The sequence below is a fragment of the Caretta caretta genome, chromosome 4 (assembly GCF_965140235.1).
Source record: "Caretta caretta isolate rCarCar2 chromosome 4, rCarCar1.hap1, whole genome shotgun sequence".
NCBI lineage: Eukaryota > Metazoa > Chordata > Testudines > Cheloniidae > Caretta > Caretta caretta.
The window spans coordinates 103,573,114-103,589,797 of NC_134209.1; the positions used below are offsets into that span (position 1 = coordinate 103,573,114).

General features: G+C 43.0%; 1 protein-coding gene across 4 annotated transcripts in view; it reads right to left on the reverse strand.

Annotated features, from left to right (window-relative positions):
- The window catches only part of ATP10D (ATPase phospholipid transporting 10D (putative)), a 118,174-nt gene extending 101,610 nt beyond the window's left edge, over positions 1 to 16,564 (reverse strand). Inside the window, exons 1-2 of one of the 4 annotated variants that reach the window (XM_048848397.2) lie at positions 16,341 to 16,564; positions 15,537 to 15,646 (exon numbers count right to left, since the gene is read on the reverse strand). Coding sequence is in view for 2 of the 4 variants with exons in the window: in XM_048848392.2 (XP_048704349.2) it covers positions 15,537 to 15,679 (143 nt within the window). In the remaining 2 variants the exon portion in view is untranslated. Of the gene's footprint in view, positions 1 to 15,536; positions 16,318 to 16,340 lie in introns of those variants that run through there. The other 3 variants (XR_007356427.2, XM_048848392.2, XM_048848391.2) reach the window with 3 other exon arrangements.
- Between the last annotated feature and the right edge of the window lie 120 nt (positions 16,565 to 16,684).

Consider the following 16,684-nt stretch of genomic DNA (forward strand, 5'->3'; position numbering starts at 1 on the left):
CTTAATTATGAAGAACATAACTGGCAGCTATAACCATTGGGATTTTTTCTCACTAAGATCCAGTTTTGTGAGTAAATATTGCCAGCACCCTTCAATCTACAGAAAGCACATTCCACTATCATTCTGCACCCATGGAGTTGGTAGCTGAATCTTTCCGTGGTGCTGTCAAAGTGGCCAGTGTCTGGCTTCATGAGCCAGGGGAATAAGAGGTAGGCTGGGTTCCTCAGGATCACTACTGGCCTTTCAGTATCACCAATGATAATTTTTGGTTGGAAAAAGATGGTCCTACTTGCAACTTTCTGAAGAGTCCTGTGTTCTTAAAGATGCAAGTTTCAGAGTAACAGCCGTGTTAGTCTGTATTCGCAAAAAGAAAAGGAGTACTTGTGGCATTGGTTAGTCTCTAAGGTGCCACAAGTACTCCTTTTCTTTTTAAAGATGCAAGCATCACACACCTTCCCTGACCAGCCTAAATTGATGTTAGTGAAACACTCCCGGTGATCCACCAAAACTAGCATAACCATAGAAAAGAAGCCCGTTCTACTGAGGTACTCTGTAACAAGTGTAGTCAATTATCTTAATTTATTATTATTATTAATTTATTATTATTAAGTATCCATTTATTGTGTGATGTTATGATTCATCAATATGTTATATTACATATATTCATTGTATGTCAATCAGAGTTAATTTGTAGGATTATAAAAGTATAAGACTGATCAGCATTTAAAGGAACTAGGTAGTAGACATGAGTAAGACAAGCTGAAACGCAATAAACTGTGGGCTGAGGCCTGCAAGACTTTAGCTTAGCTATTTTAGGCCTTGGAGACAAGAAATGATGACACAAGTCAATGACCAAGAAATAACCGAAAAGATTATGGGAAAGAGGTACCAACTGGTAATATTGCAAAAGTATAGCTGGAAAGATTCAATTTAAATTATAAAATGCTGTAACAACAAATATTGTCTCTAACACATGCCTTAACTGCAAGATAAAGATGGTAAGTCAATGTTAACAAAAACCTACACAGCCTATAGAATTTGGGGTCCCTTGTGTTTCTAGGGGACACAGGCCAATGAAAAAGAGAGAGGGTTGACATCTGCAGCTGCTGCACGAATGCTACCCATGACCTTGAATTGATTATTGCTATGTCCCTCAACAATCTGTGCTTGTCGAAATCATCAGGTCCCCAGTTGTGGCAGTTCTTCCTGCGGCCCTGCAAATACCAAAGAATCAAGGGTTCTGTATTTGCAGTGTTCATGACGATCGCCCAGAGTACTGCAGGCTCCGTGATTCTGTCAGAGATGGTCGACAAGGAAAAGTGCTGCACAGGTTTGTAGGATTTTTTTTTAAGTGCAAAAATTATGGGATATGTATAACATTATGGGACGGGAAAAGGTGTATGATGGGAACTCGCTCCCTTGCTCCCAGTCACCCCTGCTCTACTTGTTTCTGCTCCATGATGCACTGCAAAAATTTTCTGGATGGTGGCGTGTGTAGGGTGACTAGCTGTCCCAATTTTATAGGAACAATCCCGATATTTGGGGCTTTGTCTTATATAGATACCTATTACCTCCCACCCCTTTCCGATTTTTCATACTTGCTGTTTGGTCACTGTTTGGTCACAGTGCAGTACACAGTGCAATGTGTACTGCACTGTGCTTTGACACAAGCACTCCTGGTGAGTACAAAAGCTGCCAAGTATGCATGTGCACAAGCAATAAACTAACTGCACTGGCTTTATGCCAATGTAACTTGCATCAACCAATGATTGTAGTGTAGACATGGCCTAGACACAGGCAGAATGGAAACTGGATTCTTTCCGGAACTTGCAACAGCTCTAAAAACTACTTAAATAACAGGTAATCTGATTCTGACCTCACTTACTCCATGCAAATCAAGAGTATCTTCATGATGTCAGTGGTGTTAAACCATTGCAAAGCCCATGTAAGTTAGAAGAGAACCGGGGCCATTGTCTCCTGTACAAAGTGATCCATCTCTTTACTATAAGAGACATTATCATTCCATGTAAATACCACCTCTTGTACTTCAAAGGACCTTGTGCATGCAAATAAATCAAAAGTAGTCCTGTGATTAACTTCACGCTCCTTCAGTTGGGTACATAACGGCTTCAAGTTAGCTGACAAGGTTTTCTTGGAGCTACAAATACAAGATTCATAGGCTACAGTGTGGCATGATGTGACAGAATACAGAATGGTTTTATTGGCATGAGTCTGAAATGACCACATTACTCATGAGTTATCAAGTTATAAGTGAGTTATTTGTGTCATTACAAACAAGTACACAGTTTTTCTCTTTTAATGTTTTTGTTTCTGATGCTGTTCAACAGTAGAAAATAGCCAAATTCTGCTCTCACTTATACTGGTGAAATCAATGGAGTTGCACTGGTGTAACTAAAAGCAGAATTTGCCCTAGGAGTCAGGGCAATAGTTATAGTTCATTATTGAAAATGTCAGTTCTAGTGTATTCTATCATGTCTAATCAACTAGTGAAGCACCAATCAAGTCAACAATAAAAGTTGGGTGCTAGCAGAAAGCAAGCTGGAACCTTTTAACACAGGTCTCCTTAAAACTGCTTCCCTAAAATCAATGCTCTGCTCAAAACATGAATACAGTATTTTGAACTGCATGGTAAGTATATATTGCTAGATATTTTTTTTTAATTACATTTTTCTGGAGTGGATCAGGCCTCCTTTTCACCCTGAAATGTATTCCTTGTGTATGGATATTATTCATGAACATTAACTGTCTGCTTTGTTCTGGTTATTTTATTGGTGAGAGTGCTGAGTAATTAAATATTTTGTCCTGCCACTAATATAGTATTTAGTAGTCTTGAAGTCTTAACTCATTACCCTGCTGAAGCATCATTGCTACAGAGCCCAAGAGCATCAGTTTAGAGGCTTCTTCACCATAGCTAGTGCTCAGATGAGAGATGGTAAGGATTTGAGAATGCATGTAAGAACTAAGATATTGTGAACAGGAAAGAAAGGAAATAGAGCACTTCTGTGATGAGACTCTATTATGAAGTAGTTAACAATTGTAGGTGAACAGAAGCTGGATCGGCAAGAGTTGGCAAGTAATAATGGAAAAAATTAATCTCTGGATAGACAGGAAGATCAGCACTTGGTCAGAGCAATGCTGAAGGTGGTGGAAGGGAAATGATTTCCAGGGAGTGAAAGCTGAGCGGAAAAGACACATTAAAGCACTGTAGTATTTAGTTGCTGATGGAATATCTGGATTCCGCAGTTTTCTTATAGATGTTGTCTTGATACTGTGATTAAGTATTTAGTGTCTCTGGCAAATTTTTTGCAAATTGTGTAAGTCAGCCTGGACAATTACTAAGGTTACCTACCCTTTCTAGTTGCTAGTTGCAGTAATATGAAACCCAAAGCTTGTCACGGTGGCAATATCAGTAGAGCTGTCCAGATGAAGAAATACACCAGTGCATCATTCAGATTCTATTTTAAATTGTGGTGTGTAATTACTGTAATCTTTCAATGATTTTAAGTCTCTTAGGCCATGTCTACACTAGCACTTATGTCGGCAAAACTTTGGTCGCTCAGGGATGTGAACCCCGCCCCCTCCCGAGCGACATAAGTTTTGCTGGCGTAAGTGCTTGTGTGCAAAGCACTATGTGGGCGGGAGATGCTCTCCTGCTGACATAGCTACCGCTGCTCATTGAGCTGGTTTTATTATGTCGACAGACGAGCTCTCTCCTGTTGGCATAACGTGGCTACAAAGAGCTCTTACAGAGGCACAGCTGTACAGCTTTGCCATTGTAAGCTTGTAAGTGTAGACATCACCTTAGTTTCTTTTTACTCTCGTTATCCTTTACATTTTGCAGTTATCTCTTTAATAGACATTTTATAAGACAATGTAGGAGTTCACATAGTCAAAACTGTTGCAAGTAACAACAAAGACAAAATGACACTGGCTACTTTAGTACAATTCTTTTATAAACATCCACGATATCCTCTCTATATGTGGCAGCCATTGGTAGATCAAAGTCTATTCACTACCCTTTAACAAGGTTTGGCAGAATTCAATTTTTATTTTTAATTTTATAATTTTTACAGATATCACTGTTTATTTCTAAGCATGTTTTCAATTTTTATAAATTTAAATGTTCATAGTTGTGGGATATTATGGGGGATCAGTCACTGGGGGGGGGGGAGTCAGACAATAATTATTTAATGACAGACATTGAGATTTAAAAAGTTAAAGATTTAAAGCTGTTAAAACACAAATTGTCAACATCAGATGTCAAAATATAAAAAATTAAGCTCTAGGGTCTCAAGCAGCATTTTTCTTGCTCTGCCTATCTGTAAATTTCTATTATTCTCAATGGAAATATTTTTTTGTTGATTTGTGTGTTTAAAATGGACATTTACCAATAAAAATCTAGTCCTTCCAAGCCTACTTTTAACTGATATCCATGGACTTTAAATATAGCATAACAATAACTACACAAAGATCTCTAATAATGTAATTATTAGTGCTCGAGGGTTGAAGATTTATTGATGATAATGGCAGTGGACTATAAACTGGCCTGATGTTAAGAAAGATAGTTTGATTTGTGTGTGTGTGTAAATCTGTAGGATAGTGGAGATGTGCTGACAGTATGAACCCACTGTCCATGGCACAATGCCTCTAGGACCAGCAGACGAGTGGCCCAGCTGACCCTGAAGGAAGTGCAATGTGCATATGTACATTCAGCTGTACTGGTCAACCATGCTGGCCAGAGCAGCAAAGGGGGTATGACTGTACCTTCACCCCACCCTGGAACTTAATTTTGATCAGTCCTGGTGCTTGATGAATGCAAGGACTGTGATTGTAATCGGTCCCTACACTGGGACACAGGTGGGCAATAAACTTTGAACACACATTTCCAATCCCTTCTCATGCAAGGTTAGACACAATCTATCTCATTTTACAGCCCATTGTTATACCTAGGTGTGTAAGTTAAGGCATCCAAATCCCACATGTGGGCACTGAGATACCTGTTTTATGTGTCTAAGGCCAATTTGAGCACCCACGTGCAGGATTTGGATGTCCTAATAAGGCCCCCATATTTCAAAACTGAGCCTCTCCTTCCAATTTCATGTATATCCCCCAGTTTATTTAGCATTCAATTCTGCTTTTGTATATTTATGCACAACTCCCACTTACTTCAATGAGAGAGGTAAGTATTTTAGTGTCTGAGGAGAGAGTGGGGCTTTCAGGGTGGAATTTTCAAAAGCATAACTGCTTCTACGAAAGTCAACAGGAATTTTATCTTTGACTTCAATCAGAACAGAATTAGGCTACCAGTAAAAGACTGAGTAAAATTAGAGTTTCTGAAATGTGCTGGGTTTCCAGGCTTAGAGAATGGAATTCTCTATTTATCCACAGAACAGTTATGGAACATATCCATATGAACTCCATACTGCCTCTACAATGTGCGTTATCCTAGAGGGGATTACCTTTAAGGGTGATAAAACAGTTCAGTCTTCATGCCTAGTTTGGATTTTTCTCGGAATTAGTGCCAATGATAAGTTTTGAGTATTTAGCATTTGTAGTTAGTAATAAATACACAAAATATTTTAATATCATTAATACATAAGTTCCCCAAAGTGATATTTGATAGTGCTATCTTTAAAAATTAAGGGCTAGATTCTCAGCTGATGTAAATCCACATAGCTCCATTGCAGTCATGCTTTATGATGGATCCAGGTAAGGATTACACAGTGCAGATGTTGCATTAGGTATCTTTAAATATTATATGCAAGAAACAAGACACATAGATAACTACAGTAGAACCATAATGTGATGACATTATGAATCGCAGAAGTATATAATATATATATTTTAAATTAATCCCTCATATTGCTGAGGTCAGATGGACACAGTGGATGCATTTACACGTTGCTAATGCAGAAGTTTCTATCCTGTTGGCTGTTACCAAGTGTTGGTACAGCATGTTTTACTGTATGTTCCAATTTCTGCTAGATGTTTTAATTGAAAGTGCTAAGAGTCACCATTGTTTACCTACAGGGCATTTCCTTTTATGTTTTATTAAATACAAAGGAAACATCTTGAAAATGACAAAATATTATTAAATATCAAAGTATATTGTTTCATTCTTGTGAAAATCTACATGCAGGGAATGAAAATGAGATGAAAATCAGAACTGATATACTGATTTGTTTCGTTAGCATTAGAAGCGAGGATAATATTATTTTTCAACATTTTGCTTGCCATTAGAGTGGCTAGGTCTGTACAACCCCTGGTCCTTCTGCTTGCCTGATGTTCAGCCTTTCCAGAACTGCATAGCTTCACAACTGGAAAGTTCTCCTCCTATCCTGGCATAAGGGACTCCTCACTCAGACTGGCTATAAAGAAAAGCCATCAAACCTATCCCCACCTGTGACCTTCATATATGGCAGCAAGATGCAGAATGATCAAAGGGGAAATATTTTGGGAAACATCTTGAACATCGGAGATTAGCATAAAAATATTTGCTTTGTATGAGCATTTAATGGGTCAGCCCCTTGCACAGCTTGATTACTTGAATTACAGCCTCTGTAGGCAAAGAGTCCTGTGGCACCTTATTGACTAACAGACGTATTGGAGCATAAGCTTTCGTGGGTGAATACCCACTTCGTCGGATGCACGTAGTGGAAATTTCCAGAGGCAGGTATAAATATGCAAGCAAGAATCAGGCTAGGGATAACGAGGTTAGTTCAATCAGGGAGAATGAGGCCCTCTTCTAGCAGTTGAGGTGTGAACACCAAGGGAGGAGACACTGCTTTTGTAGTGGGCTAGCCATTCACAGGATTGTTTAATCCTGAGCTGATGGTGTCAAATTTGCAACTGAACTGAAGCTCAGCTATTTCTCTTTGAAATCTGGTTCTGAAGTTTTTTTGCTGACAGTCCCTACCTAAAAGGATAAATGGACACAAATCAGATATTAGGAATGACAATATACAAAAACCTGTAGGAGAACACTTCAATCTCGGTTTCAGAGTAACAGCCATGTTAGTCTGTATTCGCAAAAAGGAGTACTTGTGGCACCTTAGAGACTAACCAATTTATTTGAGCATAAGCTTTCGTGAGCTACAGCTCACTTCATCGGATGCATACTGTGGAAAGTATGCATCCGATGCATCCGATGAAGTGAGCTGTAGCTCATGAAAGCTTATGCTCAAATAAATTGGTTTGTCTCTAAGGTGCCACAAGTACTCCTTTTCTTTTTACTTCAATCTTGCTGGACACAAAATAGCAGATTTAAAGGTAGCCATCCTGCAGCAAAAAAACTACATGCATCCGATGAAGTGGGTATTCACCCACGAAAGCTTATGCTCCACTACGTCTGTTAGTCTATAAGGTGCCACAGGACTCTTTGCCGCTTTTATAGATCCAGACTAACACGGCTACCCCTCTGATACTAATCTCTGTAGGGTGACCATATTTCCCTATGCTGAATACGGGACATCTGGTTATGTGTCGTATTACTCGTATTCAAGTGAGTTCAAGGGCAATCAGTCAGAACTATGCACTACATACCTTCAAATTAACATCAAGTTGACTGAGCCTCTGTTAAAAAGAAATACTGTGTAGTTGGTTTCTTTTTATTTAACTTCTTATCTTTCAGGCTTTAGGGTTCACACAGGGAGAGGTGATACACACGCACTCCTGTACATCTTTCTTACACAGAAGAGGTGACCTGACCCTCCCTGCCCGGTGCTCTCTGCCCTCCGTGCTGGGCTGTGTGGGGCTTTGGCACATGCAGGGCTCAGCTCCTCCTGGCCAGCGCCACAGGCTGGAGGGTCTTGAGCTTGCTCAGCCAGAGGCCGTGGGGGAAGGAAGGAGCCTGTTGGCCAGGCTGTTGGTGAGTTGAGCGCTTCAACCACGGGCTGGTTCTCCGCACAGCACTGGGAGCAAGGCACACCCTGCCAGGGGGATATGGAGGAGCAGTGGGGCTGGAGGGGGGTAAAGGGGCAAAGCATGGAGAGGACAGTGAGAGGGGGAGCACATAAAGGGTCGATGGATGGGCAGCAGAGGCAACACGTAACCGGCTGCCGCCTGGTGCCTGCCCGCACTCACCAGCCACTGCAGCTCACACTGCACAGCCAGTGCCAGCCGAAAACAGAACGGAGAAGCGGGGCCCTGGTGGCTGAGAGCCGGCATGCAGCAGGGGCTGCACTGATGGACCAGCAGGGGGAGTGGCTGGCCCTGCGCGCTGCAGCTTTGCCCCGCCATCAGCCTTGGACACCCACCCCCATGATCACCACTGGACAGCCCCACTCATTGCTGGGGGGTGGGCGGCTAGCAAGCAGGGATCTGGCCAGCAGCAGGACCCACCAGTACTGATGGGGGGGTGGGGAACAGAAAATATGGGACAATTTGCCCGTTTTTAAGAAAAAGTCAGGACACGTGCAGGAGGGCTTAAATATTGGACTTTCCTTTTAAAAACTGGATGTCTGATAACCCTAAGTCTCTGCAAAATTCCACTAGGACAGAGTCAATGGACTGACACTGAGGTCTTCGCAACAATGACCATGATAAACCATTTATTTTCCCATTGGTATCTAAACATGTCGTAATTGCTCTTGACTAGAGCTGGGCAAAATTTTTTGAATGAAACTCTTTTGGGGAGAAAAAGGAATATTTGAGTCAACCACAACATTTCATGTTAAATTAAACAATTTTTTTCAGCCAAAAAGAAAAGAAAGAAAGAAAATTCCAAGAAAGTTAAAACTTTTTGGTTTGACATTTTCTAAATTAAATGTTTTCTTTTGATTTGAATCAATTTTTTGTTTAGAATTTTACTTCCATATTTATTGATTGGATCAAACAAAATGATTCATTTGACCCAAAATGATTTTTTTTTTCCTTTTCTGTTTTGCCTAAACATTAACAAAATTAATTTGGGGTTGATCCAAAATTATTTTTTATCATTTTTCAGTTTGGCCACCTTATCAAAAAATTGGTTATTTACACAGCCCTACTCATGACATCTCAAAGAAGCCAATCATAATCACCTGCATTCTGTGCAGCTTAGAGATGGAAGAAAAATAATATTTGAAATGTTCCTCCAACTTCCAGAATGACTGCAATCGGGGTTCCTGCAGAGGGTTGTCCTAACAATGGACACTGATACAGAGTTGCAGTCTGTGTGGAAAGAATCTCAAGCTGTACACATTATAGTTATTAAATGCTTTTATTATGTTAACTTTGTTGATTCCAAGCACCATGTGCATGCTATCTTTGGCCATCTGCCATTTTTGGAACATGCCCGGAAATGGCTCTGAAATTGTAGTGTCTGTGCATTTGATGAAAACGTCACAATGCAGCAAAACTATTCTGAATGCTTTATCTATCCAGAGAGCTGATAGCCATAAAAAAGATGTGCGTATATATATAAAACTTGTCCCCTTGATGGACTATGGTTATGGGGAGATATGTGATCTCAATGAAATCTCAAGATCCAAGATTCTCAGGAATATACCTGTGCTTGTTAATTTTAATGGAGAAAATAAATTGGGACGGCATCAGGTCTCGGGGTCTTGGAAATGACCACGTTAGTGCAGGAGGCTCTACTCAAAATTAAGTGACTGCAGGAAGAGGATCCATCAGTTCACCCCTGTCCTTGGAGACTCCTACTGCATTCCTTGGCTGTCATTCCTCTATGAGTAAGGGATCAAATGGGTTGACGCTGAACGGGGATATCCCCATTCATTATCATTGCCTTTTTTCTTATAACCTGAGAGCACTTTTTTTCCCCCCTCCTGGACATAAGTATATGCTTGGGGGTCAAGGAACGCACTCCTGGCCAAAGAAATGGAAACATCAAAACAGCAAGGAGATGAGGTCATATGTGAACAACATGGGACTTCAGGAATTAGATTCTTCTTTCCCCTTTAGCATTATAGTATTTTCATGCATCCCCCTCTGTCACCACCATAACACCAGTTGTTTCATGTACTGTATGTATTTTTAATGTTATTCGTCATTGTGGTGGTCATTTAGTACATATGGAGCCTTGCTCCTGCCTATAAGGCATCTTATAACATCATTTGAATCCTCCTCTTGGCTTGGCTTGTCATTCCTTGATGGCTTATGTCCTCAAGTGTATTAGAAGAGAACAGGAAGATAGGAAGTGAAATGTCCATGGTTCTCTGCCCTTAGGATACCAGGGTAAAGACCTCACAGAGGTAAGAAATTTCCTACTCAAAAGCTATCTAGAAAAGGAGTCAAAAGATACCTCTAAAGTCAGCCGAGTTCAGAAGAAGGAATAAATGCCTTGGGTCTACCCCTAATGGGCCAGAAGGGTAAAGGGCTGTGGGCCTCCCCTGAAGATTAAGAACCACCAGAAGATATTTCAAGCTGACAGATCTTTTCCCCATCAAAGAAAAAAACTTAAGTGCAGAGGAGATGAGGCTGGTATGTATTGAGGGTACTCAGAAGGTTTCTGTAAGCTTTGAATTATGCACTTAAATTGATACACACTGCTGCAGGATGTTTTTGATAGTGTCTGTCTACACTACAAGAAAAGCATGAGCAAATAGTTATAACAATTAATTACACACATTTAGTACTCATGTAGTGCTTTTATCCATAGTGCATGGTTCTCTAGCATGGATAGGTGCCAGCATGTCATAACATAATTTTATTGCCAGTGTGGATGAAAAAACATGGTTCCAGAACCACATTAGGAAACAGGGTTTTTAGCTTTGATCTCAAGAGCATAAATGTTCTCAAGAGTATACTTAACTTACAACTGTAATATTAATACAAGGAGTCTCCAACCATTGCAACAATTTCAGAGTGAGGATTATGTTACAGAATATATACTGTACAGAGTAAATAGCTAATAAAAATGCTCAGAGCATCAATCCAGTGTTGTCTAGTCAGCTTTTCTTATTATAAACTTGAATGGTAGGTCTGAGTGTAAGAACTAAATAAAGGTACAGTACATGTAATTTCTTGTTGTCACTTCATTAGTACAAAAGAACAAGTTTATATTTAAGCTTTGCTGGATTCCTGGTCTAAATCAGATTGGTTCATTGATTGCCATTAATGCCTCAGGTTTGGTCTACACTTAAAAAGTTTTATAAAGATGCAATCATATTGGTATAAGGTACTGTATACCAGTATAGCTTCTTTGCTTCACCAAATCAGAATAAACTATTCTGGCATAAGCACTTTTATAAGGCATAATTACATCTACTGTATGGGGCTGGACTTGCCATTTTAACTATGCTGGCATGGTTAAAGTGGCAAAACGTTTAAGCGTAGACAAGGTCTCAGACTTTGGGCTGGTGTATACTACCAAGTTAGGTCAACTTAGCTACATCACTCAGGGCTACGAAAAATGTCATACCCTGTGCAAAGCAAAAAGCTGATGTAAGCCCTGGTGTAGACACTTCCTCCATTGACCTAGCTACTGCCTCTTGAAGAGGTGGATTTATTATAGTGACAAAAGAAGTGACAGAATAGCTACAGCTGTGCTGCTGTAGCATTTCTAGTGAAGACATACCTTCTACTTTGCAACTGTTGCAGTGTGAAAACATGAGACTGATGAAATATACATGCAAACAGTGTCTGGTGTAATTGTTCTGGTGGATAAACTTGAAAAGTAATCAATTTAAATATTTCCCAATTCATTTATTATCATCATCCCACAAAAAAAAGCAGAGAAAGTGGCTGATTTAAATAAATATAAAAAATTACTTTTAAAGCCTAGGTCTGATAGATTGGGTCTCACTTTCTGAACAGACACTTGCAAGTAAAGCACAATACAGTACCCCTCCTCTAGAGTCTAGAACTATAGGTCCCAAAGGGGAGAATGGCTAGCAAAGCTGGTTTCCTAAAAATGTATATTAAAATTAAGAGCAAAATTCTACCTTTTATTGCACAAATGGGGGAGGGTTGTTAAAAGTGTGCAGGAAGCTTCTTCCCCACTGGCACACTGACACAGCAGCTGGAAATGACTTCAGCAGAGCATTCTTTTGACTAGCAAGCTGAAGGAGATTGAAGGAGCATCATGAAGGAGTAAAAAGAAAAGGAGTACTTGTGGCACCTTAGAGACTAACCAATTTATTTGAGCATAAGCTTTTGTGAGCTACATCCGATGAAGTAAGCTTATGCTCAAATAAATTGGTTAGTCTCTAAGGTGCCACAAGTACTCCTTTTCTTTTTGCGAATACAGACTAACACGGCTGTTACTCTGAAACCTGTCATGAAGGAGTAGTCTGCCACTTTGAAAGTCTTTAAGCTCCTAGGGCCTTGTCTATATGTTGCCATTGAGAGCAATGCAGAGGAGACTGTCCTTTTTAAAAGAACAATTAGAACTGCTATGAAGCGCATTGTTCAGGCTTCTGAGCCAAACTGCTCTGCCATTGCAGGATGGCTCAGGAACATTTCCCAGTTCTGATCTCCTGCCCCAATCCCACCATCCTCCTCACCCCTCCGTAAAGTAAATGTAGGGTTTTGCCATTATGCCACGGTTATCCTAAGTGACATTTTTTACTATTCAAAATTGAAAAATGTGTATGAAATTAGAAAGTCTCTTCACTGAGGCTTCACCAAATCAAATACATTTTCTACCAGTGTACCGAGTCTGCTGCCCTGTCACATTGTGTTCTATGAGAAGCTCTCAGCTGAAGGAGATCAACAATCTCTGGCCTGGTCTGTACTACAGAGCTAGGTCAACATAAGGCAGCTTATGTCAACCCAATTATGTCAGTGCCCGCGCTCCAGCCATGCTCCCACTGATGCAAGTGCCCGACTATACTGACACAATAACTCTACCTCCACAAGAAGTGTAGGGGGGCTATGTTGGTGTAGTGAGGGCGACACTGTGTCCATGTAGACACTATCTTACTTACATCAGCTGTTGGCTGTCATTCTTGTCCTTGAGCTATCACTACAGGGCAGGTGGGGGACTCCAGCTCTAGCAAGGCTGCCCCTTGGACTTCTGGCTCTCCGCCAGGCTCGGGCTCCCTGCTGCCCCTCAAGGTCCATGCTCCCTGCTCTGAGCCAGGCTGCCACCCAGGTTCCCAGCTGTATCCAGGTTCCTGGCTCCACACTGGGAGCCCTGCAGTTGTCCAGGCTCTGGGCATGAAGCTCCCCACCCAGAGCTCAAGGGGCAAGCTGGGCTTCCAGCAGGGAGCTGCACGTGGAGCTGAGAGCCCAGGCTCTCACTCTCCCCACACTGCTCCTCTTAAGTCAGTGTAAGCACTCCTGGTGAGGAAGTGCACCACCAAGAGGAGAGTAGTGTAGACACAGAGTGCAGTAATTACTGAGGTGATCGTACGTTGAACTACTGGCTTAAGTCTGAAGTGTAGACATACCCTCTATGTGCATATGTTGTCTCTATTCACCCAGGTTTTCTTTCTTTCCCCAAATTGTCTTTTCTTCATCCGTCCCTTAATTTCATGTTACCTTTGATCACCTGAAGCTTTGTTTTGTGTAACACTCCCCCTGCTGTTCTGTTTTATTGCGTCTGAGACTGTACTACAAACAGATGAAATTGGCCTCATTTCCAGTTATCTACCATGCATTTTTGAGACAAGGTTACAAGTGAAAATGCCTGGAGGGGCAGGAGAATGGGATTACTACTGAAAATGATTTTAAAATTTAATTTATTCATCTATACATTTGCTGTTTTGTACATTCAATTATAGCATCAAATACTATTTAGATTTAAATTTTAAAATTAAATGTTTATTTTTTTCAGAAGCCATTATATTGTTTTGGAAATTGATAATGTAGCAAGAATGGCAAATGTATACTCTGAAAAAACACAGATTTATTACTATAAGATATCTGAAATGGACAAAAACTTTCCCTTGGAAAGAGCAAACTCCACTGTAGGCCACCCTCCTCAATAGCAGTAATTTTGCCTGTCCGGGAGTTTACTGCAACTATCTACACAAGTGAAATATGGCATCCTACCCATTTGTTCCCCTGACATTACTTTAATACATGAAACATCCACACAAAATGGTTCTAAAAGCGTAATGCTGCCTATGCCACCATTTGGAGTAGATGTGCTTCAAGCAGAGCTAACCATCATGTGGCCTTCCATTGTGCCACTCTCCACCAATGGAGTATTGTAACAGTTTCTCCAACTTGTTCATGGGTCTGTCATTTTAGCACCCACTCTCATAAACTCTCTCATGGGAGCTTAATTTTAAGCAAGAGTTGTCCCACTGATTTCAATGAATTAAAGTCTAATGGGACTATTCACAGGCAGAAAGTTAAGCAGAGGCTTTCAGTACTTTGTTGTAATGGGGCTTTAATTCATACATTTATATTATACATGCTGAGGAAGTTTGTTAATTCGTTTAAATAAATACTTTGCACTTCCACAGCACCTTTTACTCAAGGACTTGAAAAGGTTTTACTAATTGTAATTATTGTGGCTGTTCAGTACACCAAACCCCAAGGGTGCCATTAGCATACCAAGTGTACCACATCTCAGAGTACTCCTGAGGGCATTCTGTGCCAAAAATTAAAAATGTTGCATCAAAAAATTTAAAAATTCTGCAATATTTTACAAGTTTTGTCAATAAATAAATGCAGAGGCTCCAGCATGCCAGTGGGAAGCACAGGGCACTGGCAGCACAAAGATGAGAGATCACCCTGCAGCCTCTCCACCCCTAGGACACAGACTCAGTGGTGAGGCTGCACCTAACCCTGACACTGCACAAGACCTGGGCCTTCCCCAGAAACACCCTGGGGCCCTGCCCCTCTGCACCAGGTGTGGGGCAGTCAAGATCAACCAGACAGATCCAAGTGTAGGGGGAGAGGATTCTGTGTGCAACAATCTGGGTGCAGGCAACTCAGTGGGGGGGTCTAGGTGTGGGGGGATCTGGATGCCCAGAGGCTCATTGGGGGTGAGGTTCCGGGTGCAGGGGCAATGGGACTCTGCAGGGGCTTCCAGGTGAAAGTGGTTGGGGTTCAATGGAAGGGTCTGGGTGCAAGTGTCTCAACAGGGGGTCTGGGCGTAGCTAGTTGGTGGTCAGTGGCATCGGGGTCTGTATGTAGGGGCTCAGGGTGGTGGGGCTCATCAGGGTGCGGGTTTGAATGCAGGGAGCTCAATGGGGGATGGTCTGGGTACAGGGGTGAGGGTCTGGGTGCAGGGGGCTCCCAATGCAGGGGTTGAGGTTCAATGGGGTGGGGTTTGGGTATGGAGAACTAGGTGGGTACTGGGTATGGCTTGGCAGGGGGTGTCTGGGTATGGGAGGTTGGGCTGCATGGGAGTCGGGCAGATGGGGGAGCAGCTCTCCATACAGTAACCCCTCCCCCACAGCTGAGGAGCAATGGGGGCAGGAAGGAGGGGAGGATCCCCAGTTTCCTGCAGCTTGGGGAGGTTTCTGGGGGTGGGTCTGACACAGCCCCAGCCACTTGTTGCAGGGGAACAGGAAGTCCCATCCTCTCCTGCCTCCAGCCCAGCGAGGACTAGCAGCTGATCCCAGCTCAGGGTAGGAGCCACTGGCTAGAGTGTCTCCAGCCCTGTGATGATTTACCTCTCTGACGGCTGCTCCGGGTGCCTGAAACAATGTACCTGCGCAGCTAGGGAGTGGCGAGTGACTGCGCTTGCAGCTTCCCTCTGTTTCCCTGTCAGAAAGTCATTTTTCTGCACGGAAGCAAAAAAATCTGCATGAGACATGAATTGTGTGCACAAGCAATGGCACACAATTCCCCCATGAGTACTCAGAGGCAACTACTGTAGGTCCTTCAGCAGCTAGGCCTTATAGGCACTATCCCGTGTGTCTCACTGACCACTCACACACGAGTGAGCAAAGGGTATTTTACTAGGGCTGGCAGGAAAAGGAAAGTCTGCAAATATCCTGGGCATTTAGCAGTTTAAACAGTTAAGACTTCAAAAGGAGTAACAGCAATTCCTGTCTGAGGCCCAGAGCACCAGTCCAATCCAGGGTCAGGGCTCTTCAGACCCCCAGGGTGCCCTCTCCACTCCAGTTTCTATTCAAGCAAATGGGAGCCTGCAGGGCTCCAGGCCGGAGCAAGGGCATGTCTACACAGCCGATGTTAGGGCAGCACTTTTAAGGTGGCTGTGTAGTTGCGGCACCATCTCCCCGCAAAAGAACTACCCCCATGAGGGGAGCAACTCCCAGCACTGGTGCACTATCTACTCTGCCACTTTACAGCGCTGAAACTTGCAGCGCTCAGGGGGGTGCTTTTTCACACCCGAGTGAGAAAGTGGCAGCGCTGTCAAGTGGCAGCGTAGACAAGGCCTTCGTCTCTCGCATTCGGGCCCCCTGCGCTGGCTCCCCGCCCAGCTGCTGCTGCCGAAGAAGTCCCACGCAGACCTGCAGCCGGCCGCGACGTCTGACAGTCTCAGCCGCTTCCACATGGGGCTTCTCGCCAGCGCCGCGGCAGCTCCCGCTCCCAGGCGTCCCCCGCAGTGGATCCCGGCCACCTCCCTGCGCTGCGGGCCCCTGCGCCGCAGAACCAGCCCGAACATTACGGGACCCCCGCTGGGAAGTGTCACCGCCCCCCGGGAGAGCTCGGGGCGGGAGCGAGCGGCTGGCGGCGGCGGCGGCGCAGGCTCACGGCTTCGCGCCCCTCCAGCGGGCCAGGCTGCGCCTCAGCCCTCTCCCGCCCGCGGGGCCCCGCCGCTCCCCCGGGCTAGCAAAGGCAGCGACTCCTCTGG